General features: G+C 54.9%; 1 protein-coding gene across 1 annotated transcript; it reads right to left on the bottom strand.

Moving 5' to 3' along the window:
• Positions 1 to 133: 133 nt before the first annotated feature.
• Positions 134 to 18,852, bottom strand: MONBRDRAFT_33522 (uncharacterized protein; the record flags this gene model as incomplete). Its single annotated transcript, XM_001748003.1, has 39 exons — positions 134 to 499; positions 699 to 787; positions 866 to 938; positions 1,056 to 1,196; positions 1,445 to 1,720; positions 1,907 to 4,967; positions 5,025 to 5,244; positions 5,394 to 5,514; positions 5,786 to 6,565; positions 6,719 to 6,767; positions 6,910 to 7,037; positions 7,185 to 7,228; positions 7,336 to 8,416; positions 8,510 to 8,620; positions 8,768 to 8,935; positions 9,024 to 9,923; positions 9,996 to 10,151; positions 10,403 to 10,543; positions 10,631 to 10,908; positions 11,101 to 11,353; positions 11,453 to 12,100; positions 12,233 to 12,420; positions 12,543 to 12,693; positions 12,901 to 13,337; positions 13,475 to 15,572; positions 15,847 to 16,044; positions 16,166 to 16,312; positions 16,468 to 16,578; positions 16,686 to 16,784; positions 16,937 to 17,007; positions 17,126 to 17,175; positions 17,259 to 17,473; positions 17,560 to 17,673; positions 17,774 to 17,818; positions 17,895 to 17,957; positions 18,086 to 18,188; positions 18,285 to 18,385; positions 18,494 to 18,628; positions 18,748 to 18,852. 39 exons carry the CDS (start codon positions 18,850 to 18,852, stop codon positions 380 to 382), a joined length of 13,269 nt encoding a protein of 4,422 aa, XP_001748055.1. The 3' UTR covers positions 134 to 379.
• Between the last annotated feature and the right edge of the window lie 502 nt (positions 18,853 to 19,354).

Genomic DNA, 19,354 nt, shown 5'->3' with positions numbered 1-19,354 from the left:
TCCGTTTTGACTTGAAGGAAAACGCGACCTCTTCAACCGCGAAATGTTGGTATGTGGCTACAGCCAAGCCAGGCATCGCCAGACAATCCACATCAAAGCTGCCGACAGCCAGACAGCCAGCAAGTGCCTTGATTCACAACTTCACGTCAATTGTTCATGCTCGGACGGCGCAATGTTCCTTGCCATGATTGTTGAGTCAATGTTCCACGCGTCAAGCCGCATGTATCCCATGTTTCCCGTGTTTGACTGCTCGCCAATAGGCAGTCACGAACAGCCATCGCGATCCCTCTGCACACCAAACACGCTGTTGCAAGTCAACAGCAAATGCTGACGCTGTCACTGACAGTGATCATGCGTACATTACAGATTGCCTCCATGCCTAGAAAGTCTGCGCGTTGCGGCATACACCACATCCCAAGGCAAACTCTTCACCAGTAGGAGGGTGCTTGACGTGCAACGGGCATTCATCACCTTCCAGTTGAGTGAGCACCGGCCCGCACTGTAAAACGTGTAGAGAGAAGCAAAGCATAATAACGAGGCGAGTCAGCCATGACAGCTACGCACTTCTTCAAGATGAGGGAAAAAAAAAAAAAAAAAAAAAAAAAAAAAAGGAAAAGAGAAAGAACGCAAAACAAACAAACAAACAAACAAACAAAAAACAAACAAACCCAGCAAAACAACAACACAGCAACACGTACAGGGCAATGTGGCAAATCTTCTTTGGGACATTCGGTGCAACGGCGATAGTCGTCATGGCACGTGTTGCAAAAGTGCGTCGTGCCAAAGCCTACAGCATATGCCATCATCAGCAAGGGTGCACGCTATCAAAACCAGCAAAGCGCGGTCGGCAGAGGGATTGACGCACAGAAAAAGACGGCCACTGAGCAGCAGTAGCGGCATTTGTACTCTAAAAAGTCTTCTCCATGCTTGGCGCAGATCTGATCATGAACGCAGTGCGGGTGTGCATGAGAGACATTGATAGTGACATTGATAGGGCACGCGTGCACACGCAGGTTGTGAAACGCGATGCAAGACAGTTTCAGGCTTGCCCTTACTTGTTGAGCCGCACCCCCGCCCACGCACAGTGGGCAAATCAACTCGCTAGGGTCATATTCAGCAGCTCCTCGCCCAGCCTCGCAGGCCGCATCGCCACCAAAATAGGGCTGCTTGCATTTGTAGCACGGGAAGTAGGCGTACTGCACACACAGTCACACCGCGTACAAAGCCAATACAGGCCGGATCAGAAATCGAATCCAGTGGCAGCCGACGAACCCCGTCGAACATTATTGAGACCCACAAAGGGCCGAGAAAAGCTAGCAACAACAACAGCAACAACAACAACAATGCATACGCCCTGCCCCCAAGAATAATAATAATCATAATAATAATAATAATAATAATAATAAAAAAAAGTGACAAAAGCCAACTCCACGGAACGACGCACCTTTTCCATAGCGAAATCAGCCTGTGTGCTCTCATCACCACCGACGGCTTCCGCTTTGCCATCGTACTGCAGGCGCATTAGCGCCTTGCGGCGCACCATCTCGTGCAGTTTGCGCAGAGGCACCAAAAGTTCTTCCAGTGCCGGCTGCTGTGTTTGCAATAGCGATGCTTTGCAGATTGGACACTTGCAAAAGCCAAAGGTGATGCGCGGACCATTCCAGCGAATCTCCAGCAGTCGTTTCAGGCAGTTGGCATGAAACACGTGACCACAGTCAACCTACAAATGGAAGGAAGAAACGAAGGCACAGTGAGCAATCGCAAAGTCAGTTGTCAACCGCGCGTGCATGACTCTTTCTCATCAGTATGAACATTGACGAGGGACATTGAGAGGCTGCCCCCGCTCCCTCGCCTGTCTGTAGCAACGAGCAACCCGATGAAAGCAAAATATGTTGGGTTGACGTACGCGCAGGCATGGTTCTTCCTGCAGTGAGGAAGTGAAGCAAATCATGCACTGATCCTCCTGGTCTTGTGTGAGCGGGTGCTCCAGGGACTCATTGTCACAGCCGTGCAAGCAAGGCAAGCACTGCTCCTCGTTGCGGACACCGCAACATGCGTGGCCACACGCCAGCGTTTTTGTGCAGCACGCACGGGCCAGCTCGATGCAATCCTTATCTGGGCAACAATTTTTGATGCCTGTGCTCATGGTTTGTGCCAAACCGCCATCGGGACCTAGAGGCGAGTCACAAAAGCGACACGTGGTCCCCGACGTGGCAGTGGCTTTAACCTCAATGACTGCCTTGAGTGAGACGCGGTCCGTCAGACACAGGAGGCGCGGGAGGCGAACACGCCCCGTGCCCTCGTTGAGCTCCACGTTGCTGGCAGCTTGCTGCGTTGTTAAACGTACGCGTACGTGATCACGCTTCGTGCGAGACAAATGCAGCACGTGGTCGCAGTCTGCACAGAAGCTGGCTTGGCACTCGCCGCATTTCACCAGCGCTGTCGTCTCGCCATCATCATGGTTATCACAGAATGATTTTCCGTCAGACTCGGGCGCGACCTTGGCGTTGAGCAAGGCCACAAGTTTGGTATCAATGCAAGCGAGAGCGCCGAGTGCAAGCCAGACGTCAAGGTTCTTGGCAGCCAAGACCGGGTCCTCAGAGGATTCGAACCTTGGCAGAATGTCGAGCAGCGCAGTCAGACACTCGTACGCATTTTCCTGCCACGCAACGCCCAGCTGGCCAGAAAGCATTTGGTCCAGCACCATAACGACGGCTGTGCCGTTCTCTTGCTCGAGCCGCCCAGTGAACCAGCGATAGAGGCTCTTGTCGCTCGGCGTTGCAACTGAGGCACGGAACGTCGTGGTCTCGTTCACCTTGCTTTGGCCGCCACGAACGCGCACCTGCACTGTAAGTGCCTTGGCTACGGCTAGGATAAGCAGTGGCACGAGTCCCTCCTGCTTGCTGGCCAGAGGTACGCGCGTAACCAGCGTAGCCATGGTAGTTGGCGGAACAACTTGAAGAAGGCGGCAGAGAATGTGCACAACTTGGCGTTGCACGCGAGGCGTACTGAGATGCAGCAGACCCACGAGGTCATTGATGAGCTCACGCTCTCGCGCAACGTTCTCAATGCCCGAGGCGGACGCGCTCAAGGACGCAACCATGTTGACAAGCTCGAAAAGATAGTCGTCATTGACGACGGCCACGCCCTCCTCTGCGTCTTCTGCGGCCCGAGAGATGGCTTCAGCTTGGTGACCAATTTCGTTGAAAAAGTGCTTGCATACCTGTTGTTGCAAGGTGTTGAGGCGCGCATCTTGATCAAAGAGCAGACCCACAACGTGTTGGCGCAGCTCGGGCGTATCGATGGCCTGATCGCCACCATCACCGTCCTTCTTCGGGTCGCCTTGCTTGGGATCGTCTGCCTCAGCCGGGGCTGGCGCATCACCTTCGACCGGCGGCTGGGCCGCACCGACCGATTGCCCACCCCCAAACAGCTGCAGGGTGAGCAAGCGGAACAAGGCCAGCGCATCGTTGCCACGAGCCTTGGCCTGTTCTGCCAGCGGTAAGCCGCCGCTGGTGCGCTGCGGTACACCCAACACCACGACTTGCCGCACGCGCGACTTGGTGCTGCCGCCAACCCGCACCACTAGGTTACTGGGCGGCGCGGGTAGGTTCGGCGGGACGGACAAGATCACCCAGCCAGCATGCGATTTGTCGAGCGACGACGCCTTGCCCCCAAGCACCGGTGCTGTTTTGGAGGTGTGCAAGGAAAGGGACAGGACGGCATTTTGAGCGTCCCGTACGTTGTCCACGTGCACGGCCACAGCAGTCGGCTCAAGTTCTGCGCAATCAATGGTGATTGTGCGCTCGCGATCATCATCACCCACTTCCCAAAACGTCTCGGTCGAGCCATCGGTTAGAGAGGCCAGCATGTGGTCACGCGAGGACACGGTGACGCGGTCCTTCAAACTCACCGACCCCGTGTGTGTCACAGAGAGATCGTCCAATGGCGTAGCAGCCATGCTGTTGGACGTGACCGAGTGTAACTTGGACATGATGTCGGATATATGTGAAAAGACGTGTGAACGGTGGAGGAACGAGTGGTCGCTGGCGCGGAATTGAATGGCCCAGCAGCGAAGGAAGAGCTCGTGAAGCGGGCTGGCCGCAGGCAGAGTCTGCATAAAGTCAAGAACGATGAGGAGGAATCGGTAGAACATTTGCGCCACATCACGCTCGAGTTGACTTTGCCCAAAGCCAGCTCCCGCCGGGTGCGGGGCAGCGGCCAATGAGCCATCTTGCTTGGTCGCATCGCCTTGTGCGTGAAGAGCGGCCACAAAAGTCCACATTGTCTGATGCAACGCATCCATAGTTCGGACATTGCACAGCAGCACGATGTAATGGCGCAGGCCCTGCAAGCGGTAGATCATGTGTTCTGCCGTCTGGGTCAGGTGCCCCAACACATTCTTGCCATGCACAGGTGACTGCCAGAAGGTCATCATGGTGCGCAGTAGCTCATCATTCTCGCGGCCCTGGTAGAGACTGCGCAGGCTGGCGGAGGGTCGGGTCAAGAGTGATGGTTGCGAGGCTCGGCGGCCCCGAGTCAAATCGTTTGCTCGTGGGCGCGAGACCGCAGGGCCCACCCCAGCACCAGCACCCTCCGAATGCTGCGGCATGGAGATGGTGCGTGTGAGAGCTGGGCGCGCGGTTGCCAAGAGGCTCTGCTTGAAAAGGTCACCGTCAGCCGCCTTGTCGCCTTCGCTGACGCGGTCCCGATCCAGTGGCTGAGCTGACTCCGCGGCGTGCACACCAGCCAGTGCCGTGTCCGCGGTGAGGGTACGTTGGGCCACAGCAGCAGCATGCGGGTGGTCATCGGCCACGGTTTGCTGGCGACGGATGGCCGCGCGGCGAGGAGTGGCCGCTGGGGACTGATGCGAATGCGTGCGATCCACGTGACCAGGGACGGGTTCAGGTGTTTCCAAAGTAGCGGGCCGACGCTCGGCCAGGCAGGTGGCGTACAGGCTGTTTTCACTGAAAAGCCCCTCGTCATCGCCGGCGTCGAGATGTGCAGCTGGTTTATGAACGTACGGTGCCACGGCCAAAAGCATGCGCGACTTGTCTTCAATAGCCTGAAGGACTTGGGTGTACGAGAACTGGCGCAGAAGGAGCTGATCGATGGAGTCATCTGCACTGACCGGCAGATCGGACTTGCTTTGGCTCCCGTCGTTTTGTTTCGAGTCCTTGGCCGCCAGGTAGTTGCTATGGCAGCTCTTGCACATGAGATACCAGGTCGATGCTTTTTGCGCTCCTATCCAAGGCGTGGCCCCGGCAATTGTGTCAGAGAACAAAAAGAAATTGTGGCCAAAATACGCAAGGGCAAAGAACAAAAACAAAGGAAGAAAGAGCGGCAGGTCAAGAAAAAGCATCTTGCATGAGTCATGGCGGCAGAGCACTAACCATCGCCGCAGTTGCCGGCCTGAGACGAATTGCCAAACAAAGCATGCAAGCCAACGGTCGACAGGCGTGAGGCTGGGCGCGAAGAGGACACAATTTCATGTTTGCATACAAACAGCTTCACCTACCCAGCCATCAACGTAGTTGCCCGAGCTGTTGTAGCCATAGCCGCCTGATGGGCCGCCACACCCGGGGTGCGCTTGGCGCATGTGAAAGGTGATGGGTGTTGGGTGATGCTCGTCGCACAAGTCACAGATTCCCGTGTCAGATTTCTTGCCAAATAGTGGGAAGGCGTCTTCTTTGCCCTTCTTGCCCTTCTTGCCCTTCTTTCCCTTCTTGCCCTTCTTGTCCTTTCTGTCATCAACTTGTTTCTTTTCAAGGGCAACGAGATCAACGTTTCGCTCTTCGGCCAGCTTGACGGCGTCGACGACAATAGGTTGGTTTTTGCGGAATTTCAGCTCAATGGCACCGTTGATGCCCTTGACCACAACCTTGAGCTGCAGCACCGAGTTGGCCGGAGCCGGTCCAAACAGCGCACGATAAGGGCTGGTGAGCTCAAGGTGACCATGTTCGTCAACGAAAAAGCTAATAATGTGCTTGACATCTTTGCAAAATTGTTGCTGATCCTCCGGGCCATATGTAGCCGACTCAATCTGAAGGCGAGAGTCCTCCAGCGAGGCCGCCGACAGCCGCTTGACCAGCATCTCGAGCCGCGCCTTCATTTGTTCCCACAATACCGTGAGATACTTGGGTACAGATGCTCGTGTTGGTTCAGGCGCACTGTCACCGGAATCCAGAGGATCATCGTGCTCGTCAGCCTGGGCATCCGGAACGGGGACACGCAAGCGAATCTGATCCATCTGGACCGTCAGAGTATCCCCATCCACGGTGCGGACGACCACGGTGGGCGCAGCAGGTACAGGCGGAGCCACGGGTTGCTCCTCGCGTTCAAAGAAGATGGACGTGCTCATGCAGTGGCTGCACAGGTCATAGTCACACCCGGCCATGCAGCGGTAGCGCAAACCCGGAGGTGGTCCTCCGAAAAGCCCTCGGCCTGGGCAGCCCATGCCAAAAGGTTGATTGGCACCATCGCAATTCCATCCAAACGCGTTCTCATGCTGTCGCAATGGATGTGGGTGCAGCGGATGAAAGAACGCGTGCTCAATATCATCGGCCTGTGAAACATTTCGCAGATTAGTGGACATGGTGAGAGCCCGCGGTTTTGGTCGCGTACTCGCACAAATAAACAAGACGAACGAAGCTAGAAGGTCTGAAACATGCGAGCAGCGTGTAGCCAGAGACGAGAGCCAAAGGTACCCGTGTCATACCTGACGCTTGGCGTCAATAAGTTGCTCATTGCTGGCGTGACAGAGCAGGCTGTATGGTACGTGTTGAAATTTGTTTTCCTTAAGATAGGCAGGCCACTTAAACCTTTACTCGTTGCAAGGCAGATCGACTGCAGTGAGCGACGTGGGCGTCCAAACGCGACAGCATCAAACGAGTCGCAGAGGCTACTTACTCGCCATCAAATCCGCGAGGCTTCTCGAGCTTGTGCTGCGTTAGCTGGCAAAAGCCGATGGGGTGCAGGTCCTCATTATCCAGCGAGGCAATGTAATCGTAGCGTTCGCCCCAGCCATCAAAGGACACCTAAGGGTAATTAACATGTAAAAAACAAGAAGGAAAAAAAAAAAAAAAAAAAAAAAAAAAAAAAAAATGATAGGTCAACATATCTACACCGGCGCAGGAGGAATAGCTGTTGGGACCTGTTCGTCTCCACGCAGAAGCTCAACTAACCTTGACCTTTCCATCTGGCAATATTTCCTTGATAAAGGCGACACCTAATGAGATTTCAAAGTGCAACGTGAGGTGAAGTGACAACCCTTAGCAGCCGGCCGCCAAGCAAAGAGAAGAAGAATGAAGAACCACAAAAGTAACGAAAACACACAGATCATAAAGGGGTTCAGGCGATCCTTGGCCTCGAGGCGCTGGCCGACGGCCAGCTCGACGTCGTTGATCTTCTGCGCCAAGACGGGGCACTGCACCTTTTGCACAAACCCGGGCAGCGTGCCACGGGCCCCATCGTCAGGTTGCACCCATACGAGAGCATCCTCACTCAGTTCATCGAGGCGCGGCGCAGCCGCCTCAAACGCCTGGTTACCCATTGTGCCACGGGTATCCGTTTTGACATTGGGGCGCTTGTAAGTGGGGTCAAAGCGAAGATGGGTGGCCAGGGCCATGGCATCCGAGGTTACATCACCGTGCCACAAATAAGCGGCAAAGGCAGCCCTGACAGTTCGCTCCAATGCTGCAGTCATGGGCGCGATTGCCACCTGGCTTTTGCCCTCAGCCGGGTCCAGGGGCATGGCCTCGGGCTGGATGGGCTTGGATGGCGCTGCGTCTTGATTCTTGGCGTTCTCGGACGCCTTCGCAGGCTCATCGACAGCGCGCAGGGCACCAACTGCGGGCACAGCCGCGGGTGCTTCAATTTTAAACTGAAACGGAGCAGCTGCAGCGGATTTTTTCTTTGGCTTGCGGCTCTTGTCGCTCTTGTCCTTGCCACGAGGGAGGCCAAAGGAGATGACACCAGCGCCGAGTGGCGCGCCGGCAGCGCCACCACCATCTTCTTCGTCATGAACGTCCTTAAACAGCGGAGCCGGAGCCGGCCAAGGCGCGAGGGCTCCATCGGCACCGGCCGCCGGTGCACCAAAGAGGCCACCAAAAGAATCGCCACCCCCACCGGCAGCAGCTTGGGCGCCAAAAAGACCAGGCCGAGCTGCGGCACCCCAGGCAGGCTGAACTTGAGCCTGGTTGCTGTCGGGACCGAAGGGGTTCCGGATACCATTGTTGGCAGCTGCAAAACCAAAGCCAGGAGATAGTGGCTCCTTGTCAGGCTCCGCCATCATCATATCCTCTACTTCCGTAATGACATCATCCGCGTCGTCGTCGTGCGCTTCAGTCAAAAAGATTGCATCGCCAGCCACGCCTCTCTGCATTTCAGGAACCCAGGCTTCCAGGTGATGCATCTCCTACGGGTAACACAGGCTCGTGAGCGTCATCGGAGCGCAAAGTTCGCCAAGGTCACCCTCTGAGATGTAGGAGTGCGCGACCATCGACCGCACCTCTGACACAAACTTGCGCACAGCGGACATGTTTAGTTGGATCCAATTGCCTTGCTCGTTGGAGCAGATCTTAATCGCCTCGAGCTTGAATCCCTTGATCAGTGTGCCCAACTGACGCCGTGTTCGAACAAGTACAGCCATGCAAAGAGCAGAGAGCGAGAAGGGGGTTGAGGTCTGTCCAGCTGTGAACTACCGTTTGTGTCGAGATGGAAAAGTGCGCAAAAGATCAAGTGGCCTCCGTTTCTGGATACTACGTACCTCCAAGGCTTCATCGTTGGCGCCGGCATAAATTGTGACGGGGCGCACCACACGATACTTGCTCGCAGTGGGCTTCATGGACACTTCATTTGCGTACTCTGGGTCGTCGGTGCGATCAGCCACAGCGTCTTCAGCTGACACCATTATCATTTCCCTGTTCGGCTCCACCTATGCCGAGTCCCCGCCCAAGCAAGGTGTGAGGCAAAAGCAAATACACGCAAATATGTTCCCGACGACCAAGATGTCATTGACCAACCTTGTAGCAGAAGGGGCTGCCTTCAATGTCAGTGCCATCGACGGTAACATGGACCAAGCAGGTGCCCAGATGCCGGGGAACAAATTTGACCTGGTATTTGGCCTCTTCCAAGAGTTCGGCGGAAGCCAGAAGCTCGCCGGACATCATGTGCTGCAGCCGTGCTTCTTCCGGTGAAAACGAAAGGTGCGAAAAAATGTTTTTGTAGCAGCAGCCGTCTTTCGTGACGGGGGCCGTCGAGTCCACAATCTCCGATAGCGTTTGACCACCCTCTTGCTCGGCCTCCGAGGCATCGGGATAGACAATGTGCACACCCACTCGGGTGAGCGGGTGGTGCAGCAATTCGCCGTGTTGATCGCGCGTGTGTACGATGAAATCGACCGGAGACCGAAAGCGAACGACTTTGCTTTCGGCAGTTGTGACAGAGGTTGAGCCTGCCTGGTCTCCAAAGTTGGCATGATCTTGGCGCGAGCACTGGGCAGCATCAATCGCGGGCCCTGCACGCAGCCAACGCGCTAAACGTGCACCGGAAGACTTGGGCGTGCAATCAACAAAATCGCGCAAAAACTGCTGTATTTGAGAATCACCGTTCACCTGCAAGGTTTGGGTCTCGAGAAATTTGGTCACGCTACTGGCGTCAACTTCCAACCCCATGCGAAATAGCGCCGCCTGCGAGGCCTTTTGAGCAGCCAAGGCGTTGATGTCCACTGACTCATCTCGGGCGTCTACGGTGGTGGGCAGCTCATGTCGAGCCAGCAGCATGTGGCGAGCGCAGCACGCCACCAAATAAGTTAATTCGCGCTCCAAAATGTGCAACACATTGTCCTGTACGGGTAAAGTGAGGCCCGTGGTGCGTAGGGCATAGCCAAAGTAGCCTGGGTTGGTGCGTCGATCAATGTGCTCCTAATGATGATGGCAGGGCGCGTGAGTGGCTAGGACCTACACACAGAGAAGCTTTAAAGCGCTGATCCGTACCTGGTAGCAGGTGGCCGATTGGAGACAAAGCCGAAGGCGACTGCCAGGCACCAAAAGCGTGTGGTCAGGCAGCGTCACAGTTGGGCCCTTGAGGCTGAGGAAAGGCAAAAAGTCGGCATTGCCCTGAGCCACCTCGACGGTCAGAACATCCTCAGCCTAAATAACGGGTAAGGTCAACAATAAGGCCAGTATGCCCGGCGAACGCAGTTGCGAAGAAACACTTTTGTGAGAAAAGCGCAAAGAGACAGGATAGGCAGGCAGACAAGCAGGCGAGACAAACAGGCGAGACAAGCAGGCGAGACAAGCAGGCGAGACAAGCAGGCGAGACAAGCAGGCGAGACAGAGAGACAGAGAAAGAGAGCGACAGCCCCACGAGCTTGGGAGCTGTGCAGGCAACGCTCAATCACCTGGAATAGACTCAAGCGTGGGTCGAAGGCCAATTGCATCATGGCCACCGACTCGGGGAAGCTCAAGGTCTCCATGTGCACTTCTCCTTCCAAATAAGGGTGCGCAGACTCGGCCATCAAGACTTGGGGTGTGGCTGCCTCCTACGCCCGGGGAAGACAAACGTTTGAGCGACGACAGTCGCGGTCAGCAAAGGCTAAAGCCTAGAGATGAGACCAACGTGCACGCACCGAGGTATCAGCCTGACCCATCTCAGCATGAAGTAGTTCCAAAAGCATCAGTGCATGGCGGTTCACTTTAAGTGCACTCTTGGGTGAGTTGGTATTCATAGCCACATGGGCCAACAACAGGGGGAGGCAAAACTCTCCCACAGCTCCACACAAGACCGAGCGAACGTCTCGTCCATTGGCCTGAAGCTGATTCCACAGGGCGGCCAATAGCAATTCGCTTGCTTCAGTTCCGGCGGCAGCAACGGTTCCTAATGAAGTTGGGTTGCTCGATGCGTGAGCTTGGACAAGCGGAAAAAGCAACGAGCGCAGGAAAAAAAAAAAAAAAACAAAAAAAAAAAAAAAAACAACAACAACAAAAAAAGGAAAGCACAAAACAAAAAAAGGGAAGCACAAAACAAAAAATCAAACACGAAAACCAAATCGCAACAAATGAAACAAAGCGGACGGCAAAGCAAGGCATGAGAACGAACCACCTCGAACGTTGCTGCTTGCCAGATAGGCACATATCAAACGCGTGAGCGATTGAGCAAGGCCAGGATTGCCGGTCGTAAAGATAAACTCGACGGCTGATTGTAGCAACTGCTCAAGATCTCCGAGGCCGGACTCAGGTCCGCTTGAACCAGAGGAGCCCAGAGTTTCGAGCGTCTGCATGAAATGCGCAAACGGAGAAAGCTGCACTTCTGCACTGGCATCGCTGCTGCCGTTGCGCACCTCGCCAGCAATCTATGTAGAAATGGGATCGAGGTGAAGTCTTCATCAGACAAGACATTGTTGACGCGCACACATCGTCACAATCACTGCGTCAACGCGGCGGTAACATACCCGGAAACCCGCAATGCGGCAATTGATGCCGTCAGCGGCAATGCACATGCGCACAATGCTGTAGCTCTCATCGACGTCCTGCAGGAGAGGGATGTCGTTACCTTGACGAGCAGTCTGGCAATCAATGACGACAATCTGTTCGAGATTATTCTCATCATCTCCAGCCTTGACCGTGACGGTCGACGGACGATATGAATCCATCGAAAAGCACTTCATGACAAGCTCAGAGATGTAAACATCAGGTTCAAGATTCAGCTGTATCCAGTGAGAACCGGCATCTCCGTTGCTCTCCCAGTATGATGCGTCATCAAGTTCCAAGTTGCTGGCTGTCGGCGAGTTGCTGGAGACCTTCAGCTTTTCATAAGCTTCCTTTCCCTCCACTGGCGTGACAACGGGGGCATTTTGAACGGCAGCACCCTCTTTCAAGGATGTGTCCGCGCTGGGAAATAGCCGATGGGTCGGAAACGTTGGCCTTGACATGGAGTCGAACACCACACGTGCAAATGACGCCTTGTCTGCATCGGCTTTGCGCAGCATTCCAAGCTGCTCGGCAAACAGACGTTGTTGTAGGGCCGGGGTTGGATGAAAGATTTGGAACAACTTGCTATAGGTTTCGCGAGCCTTTTGTACCAACGCAGAGTCGTCATGCTGCGCACCCCACGCAGCCCAACCGACATGGAAAAGAACAACGACAAAACAAAACAAAACCAAACAAAACAAAATCATGAGTTGACCACTGCTGCAAGGGTTACACGTTCTTGAGGCACCGTGCGCTCGTACCGTTGACAGCTGCAGCAACTGCTGCAGCACTCGTCGGTACTCAATGATGCTATGAGCTAGGTTCTCATCGTGGGCCTTCAGAGGCTCGGGGATCAAACAGCCGGCCGAATCTTTGGCAAAGTGTGCGTTCACAGTGCTGTCGAGAAGATCCAAACATTCGAGAGCAATAATAGTCAAACTGTCCTTGCCTGCCGATGCAGCAAGTCAAATTTTCACAACAAAGTACGTCAACAAGGAACCAGGGTGGTGAGATAAATAGTCGATCAGAGATTCTTGTTGACAAGTGACAGCGGGTGCTTGTTTTGCATACCGCCATGGGCATCGGCAGCAGGCGAAGCGCTGGAGCTGAGTTCGTAAGACCAGCGAAGCGTATCCAAAATGCTGGAAAGGCTGGCCATAGTGGGCGTGCGGCCAAATCGGGCGGGCAAGGAGTACAACTCGGGTCCATCGTTGGCAATGGCCTAATTATGTCGAATCAAAAAGGACAAAAATACAAGGCGAGCAGTGAGAGGCTTGGGAGGTGCGTGTGTGCGTGTGTTGATTTCAACACGTAGCACAAAGTTAACCAACACGTTCAGATGAACTTCTCACGGTCAGTTTGCTGTCCTTTACAGTGTTGTCTCCTTTCTGTTGATGCCTCCCATCCCCTTCTTGACATAGCAACGCACCTTGGTTTGGAGCATTTGTGAGGGGGTGACGAGCATGAGGGCTGGAAATTGACCCGAGCCAACGTCGGTGCCATTGTTGCAGTGTGTACTGGCTTGAAAAGTGACGGTCAAACCTTCTATCGCCACCGTGCTCTTGCCAGATGAACCGCAAGCGCTGCTGGCAGCGCTGCGAATCTTGACATACACCGCATAACGAGGACCGGCCTCAAGCTTCAGGGGCTCATCCAGAACATACGAGTAGTACTTTTCGCCGACCCCGAGCTCGTAATCAAAGTTTGACTCAAACAAAACGTTGCTCGTATCCTCCTCTGGGAACACCTTGAATTGAGCCGAAAACGTGCTGCCTTGACTGCCAAACAGACCAACTCCACACAAGTAGGCTTCGTCACTGCAAGTGAAGCTGATGGCATCGGGCGAACCTCCACCATAGCCCCAGCCTAACAGAAACAAAAACGAATCATGAATGAGATGAAAGAGTTACGGGGAGAAAGACAGTTTTTTTGAGCTTGTGCCAGCAACGATGCTTCACAAGGTCCCTTGCTCATCGACTTCAAATGACCAATGTCAGACATACCGCCACCTTCAGAGCCAAAACGCTCAAAAACCATAAAGTCTTCTGGGCTGAGGGCCTTGCGTGAAACAAGCGTCTTCTCCTTCTCCTGACCCTGCTGACCATGGGTTCGACTGGCCAACGCGCTCAGCAGACACGTGCCAACTGCGGTCAATGGGCTCAGCCCATGCCCCAAACGCCGCGAGGGCAATAAGGGCAAACTGCCGGTAGAGATGTGCTCGGGGGCAGCGACAATGGGCACAGCCTTCGCCGTGCGATCTGCGGCCTGCGTCAAGTGAATGCGTACATCACCGGCCGGATTGGTCTCCAACAGGGCCTTGAAGGGAAAGCACTGCGTCAAACTGAGACGGCCGTCGGACACCTTTTGGTGGAAGGCCACATTGCCCGTGTTGAGGTTAAAGGCGAGCTCATATGTCTGCCCGTCGTCATTGTTGTAAAAGATGGCCAAAACGTCATCAAAGATGGCCACCGAGCTCTGTAAGAGTGCCTCGTCCTTCACCAATTGACGACCCTCCACCATAAGGGTGCAGCCCCGGTTCAAGGTGAGGCGCGAAGGCACAGCTGCCAGTGGCGCCGAGGGCTGGGGGTCCCACAATGAGCGACCCTCTGACTCGGCCACAAATGGCGCCAGGCCGCCATTCTTTGTTTCACCGAAGCAAAAAAGTTGCGAACCGACAAGTGCAAGCGAAGTTTTGGGACCTGCGGCCAGCGTACGCACACCCTCTAGACCGAGCGGAACATAAGCAGCAGCCGTGACAATGTCATGACCGACGCCGAGCTGCCCGCTTGTGTTATTGCCCGATCCAAAAACCAAGCCATCTTTGGTCAACGCCAGCACATGGTCAGAGCCAGCGGCCAACTCGGTGACATGGGCACCGGCCAGCAGCGTCACGACTTCGAGATGCTGACGTGCTCCAAAACTGGCCACCTTAGACAAGACAGACTCCTTGTCATCAGCAACAGCCTTATCGTCGTCGTCGGCGCCCTGACAGCACGCACGACAAGCGCCACACTTGATGCAACCCGCGTCGCCGTTGCCACATCCACAGAGGTCCCCAGGCTGGCGATTGGCAGCTGTGTGACGATAGCAGCTCGAGCCTGACTGCGTGCAGTTGAGGCATAACGTGCACACGCGAGCCTTGTGCACTTGAAAATCATGCTCACACACGCGGGCCTGCGCGGTCGTGCCAGCAGCGCTGGAAACCCGCACAACTCCATTTTCGCTGTTGACTTGAGAGCTGGAATCAAGCAAAGTGCCCGAGGACGCAGAGGTCACGACAAGGCGATCATCGAGAGCAGCCATGGCACCGATGCCCTCCTGCGCCAACACACGGTCTTCGCAGATCACGAGTGAGATATGCAGGCCTAGGTCGGAGATCTTTTTGGCTGCCACACACTTCTCGCACCAGCGCAACTTGCGATAGAGGCTTTGATCCAAGCTTGCATAACTGGCCTCCTTCTCGGACAGCGTGCCGCACTCGCGACAGGTCGGACCGCGTCCGCGAGTTGACTTGGCGGCTTTTGTCAGATGGCCCAATAGAATGGTCTGATCGAGCTCGGGCGTGACCTCAGAGTCTGCTTCAGAAACGGCTGGCATGGTCACGCGGTTGGAATACCAGGCCTGGCGCTTGACCAAATCATCTACCGTTTGGCAAGACCGGCAATTGCAACCATTGTTTGGACCGCATCGGCCATCGCACGAGCCACATGCACACTGCTTGAGGGGTCGCCCACAGTAGAATTTGCCCGTATTGCCGCGTTTGACCCATGAATTGGCGGGGTTTAGCAGCGAGCCGTCGGGTCTGCGTTGCAAAATGAGCGGGTCCTCGTGTTGGCGCACATGTAGGATGACGTTGTTGGAGAGTGCCACATAGAGCCCCCCATCCAAGGTCAGGACCATGTGGGTCACGCGAAGACCCTCCGGTGGACGGTAATACAGACGTGGCATGGGTGTGGCATGCTTGTATTTGAGCTCGGTTTCCAAGGGCAGCTGACCCAGCAGATATACGCAGCCGCTCTCGCTGAGGCACGCCACACGCTCGCCTCGGTGCGCTGCCGTAACAGCTTGCAGAGGCTCTTCCATAGCAATCGGGTACCATGTCTAAAGCCCGTGAAAACCAACACATGAGGCTGTCTCGATGACCTTGTCCGATGAACAAACAAACGCATTCACGAGAGCAACAACGGCAACATGGAAACACAAAAACAAAAGCAACACAGAGGAGCAGCAGGAGCGCGGGGAGGGGGAGAGAGCCCTCGGGAGAGAAGGAGACAGAAGCGAAGAGAAGGCGAGAAAAGAAGAAAGCGGAAACGTTGGAAGGGCGGCGAGCACGGGGTGGGATACATGGGGATGATGAGCTGGTATTAAAACTAACCTTGCCGTCTTCTACAGCAACCCCAAGGGCTTCTACGAGACTGCCAGCAACGAACAGGTTGCCCTCATCCGAGAGTGCGACAGCAAACGACTCGTTGATGACAACGTCGCGGGGAACAAAGTCCATGGTAACTGCAAGGGGTTCTTGTTGTGCGTTGCCAATGCAGGTCTGCCCATGGACGCTGTATTTGTTGTAAGTCTGGCCACGCAAAGGATGAGGTGAAGGGAAGCAGATAAAAGTTGCTGGGCTGAGAAAAAAGGAAGACAGGAAACAAACGACAAAGAAAGAAAATAAAACAAAATAAGTTTCTCAGACCGACCTGACTCAGCATTTGCGTTGACGTGGTGTACAAAGTGGAGCCACTGGTGTCAAGAGACATGCGACGTAGACGCCAGGAGTGTGCAGCAGCCTCCAGCACACCCACTGTATCTGCAGCGGCAACAAGCGCGTGGGGCAGTGCACCAATCTGCTCAACGAGCAGGATCGTGTGAGGCAGCGCTGTGACAAGAAACACAAACATGCACATAGGCAACAATGCGACGCCAACATCTCCTCTGCCCAACTGGGGTCAGGTTGGCTCTTGAAGTAGTTGATACAAGCGGGTAACGATTGAGCACTGACCAAGCCCTCGCCTTCTGCTTGCATAACAATACCGTCGGGCTCGAGTGTGGTCATGTTGAGCTTCATGAAAATGCCTGGTTCGTCGTCCTGGTGGCGGATCAGCAACGTATGCTGCCAGACAACATGAAATGCGCGTCTGAGGTTAGAAAGTTGCACGGGATCTCGACAGTGCCACTGGCCACGATCAGAAGCAAGCGTTGTCATATGGCCAGACATACATCGAGGCAGCCCATCCAAGGTGCGACCAGGCGAGTGTCGGGAAGGGACACGAATTGATAGATGTGACCACGAAGGCTGCCGTTAAAGCCCGTGCCCATCTGTTGTAAAAGGAGAAGAAAAGGAACAAAAAAAAAACCGGTCGCACGTGTCATCAGCCAAGCCTTTCCGCACAAACCAGGCTCGTGGGCTGATAATTAATCGGAACAAGCACGGTGAGGCAGCTCGATGCTGAGTGTTACGCTCTATTCACCTTGAGGACAGCGCATCCAAAGTGCAAGTAACAATATGAATCATCGCTTGCAATGGACGGCAGCACATCATCTAATGGCAACAAGCCGAAAGTGCGGCATGAGTAGGCGACTAAAAGTCATGCATGTGATGTTGATCAACGTGGTCATGTGATGGTTGTATATACAACACAAAGCGCAGGTGTACCCACTCTGAAGCGCCGCGCGAAGGCTTTCGTCCAAAAACGCAGTGGTTTCAATCCTAGGAAAACCCCCCACAATGTCAGCACCGTGAAAGGAAAAGATGGGCCTCCTTTGCAAAACGCGACAGGCCGTAGAACGCACATGTCGACTTGGGTGGAGGGGTTGGGTGCCATTTTCAGCCAGGATTGAGCGCGATTGGGAAAGATGTCCTGCATCAAGCCTTCGTGCAGGCGTCGGACATTTCGAGGGACGTTGATCAGCGTGCTGGTCGCGGTCTCTTGGGCACGGATAAGCGATAAAATGCATTGCAAAATTTCGTCGACGTTTCCGCGCGCTGCCGCTAGGCTCAAGACGCCCTGAGGCAATGGGTGAAGGGCGTTTCGATGAGTGACGAGGCAGCTCTGAAGCACACAAGAGAAGCTTCGATGATAGTTGCACCAACCGCAAAAGCCAATCCACTGAGGGCGGGTTGCACGCGGGCAGTCTGTTCAAAAGCTGAGCGTAGATCCCGCATCAGCGTTTCGTCCTCGCCCTCAAAGGAGCAAGGGTCAGCACCCTAGGGGCGGTGAAGTAGAGATGAGCAACGTGTCAAATGCCCTTGGAATTGCGCTGACAAAAATGTCTCAACAGGAGCGGCATGAAGTGCGGTGACTGACCGAGATGACTTGAACCATGTTTGCGAGCAGGCGCGAGGCGATATCCTAGACAGCGCAAGTGGATGGCCCGTGACCTCTGATCGATTTGGCAAAATGCAAGATAGCCATGGCAGTGACAGACCATGTTTGTCGATGCCAGCTCCACAATCACGGCGAGCATACCCCGAAGACCCACGGAGCTCAGCTGGTCAAAGTGTCACATGCAAATGTGGAAAAGAGAGTGAGTGAGTGAGTGAGTGAGTGAGTGAGTGAGTGCACTCTCTGTGTGGGTGTGGTGTGCGAGTTCAGGGGTAGATACTGTGCTGTGCTCACCTGAGACATTTGCACTGGCGTTGCTTCGGTCGTAGTTTCGTCATTCTCGAGATCAGTACAAGCTTGTCGTTGTGCCTCAATGGATTTTCCCGCAGCCTTGAACCTGCCAACGCGACAGAGCCAGCATGGCGACAGAGTCAGCAAAGCCAGAACAGTAGACAGCAACTGGAAAAAAAAAAAAAAAGGTTGATCAACTCACCAGGCCTCTCCGGCGGAGGCACGAGCGGTCAGAACGGCTTCGCGCACAACGGCAAAGGCCGTGGTGGAGGAATGCACGTCATACGTGTAGATCAAGTCGTTCTGTGGTCGCCCGCGGCGAGGTGCACAGTGGTGAGCTGTTACAGTGGACCAAGCGCTGAAAAGGCCGTCCCCTCTGGGCCTGTCTTTGACAAAGCAACCCCTGCGCACCTTGGCAGCACCAGCCGCTGGGTTGTTGTTGGCATCAGCATTGTTCTTGCGGCGGTTCTTGCGCTTTTTTTTGCCACCTTTACTGCTCTTTTCTGACTTGGCTTCGCGTGAAATCGCACTCAATTCACCCAGGACCTTGACAGGGCGGGAGCAATGATTGGGGCAGCGCGGCGGGTTGCGATTGAGCCAAGGCGATTGGACGGGCAAATTGCGATTGGGCCAGGATGGGGGCGGGATAGCACGCAAGAGCACACCTCTTTCGTATCCACTTTGCCCTTGAGCGTGAGAAGGGTAAATTGCCGAAAGAGAGCATCTCCGGAATCCCCCCCGTCAGCCAGCCAATCGCGAAGAACATCCATGGCGGCGGTGACGAGCGGGCTGAGAAGATCAGCTCCACGCCCAGCTGTCAGCCAGGTTTCGCCGGCCGCTGGGCCGCGAGGTTGCTCCAAACGCTGGAGGCGAGCTTTAATCGCCCCCCCCCCCCCTGTTCAAATGAAAATCAGGCACGTCTATGGATAGCGCCAAAGGAGACGAGCCGTGGCGAGTGAGGCGAAGCTCTGGCAAGGTGTCAGCGTCAGCGCAACACGACCGACTGGATCAGTCTGTTTTGTCCCCCGCCTGCAAGAGCATACACACACACACACACACACACAAAAGCACCTATAGCCCATAGCCCGCAGTCAAACCCTTCACCCCTTGCCCCTAGCCCATTCTTTCCAACAGACACCCTGGCTGCCGAAACGGTATCCAGCTCATCGCCCGCACACACCTTTCCAGACTGATCTCGCGTCCCATTCACTGACCCTTTGAGTGTCTGAGTGAGACAAGAGAAAAATAAGAGCAGAGAGAGAGAAGTGAGAC

Source organism: Monosiga brevicollis, genomic scaffold, assembly GCF_000002865.3.
Source record: "Monosiga brevicollis MX1 MONBRscaffold_20 genomic scaffold, whole genome shotgun sequence".
Classification (NCBI taxonomy): domain Eukaryota; class Choanoflagellata; order Craspedida; family Salpingoecidae; genus Monosiga; species Monosiga brevicollis.
The sequence above is the reverse complement of the archived record's forward strand: the minus strand, read 5'-3'. Positions and strand labels throughout refer to the sequence as shown.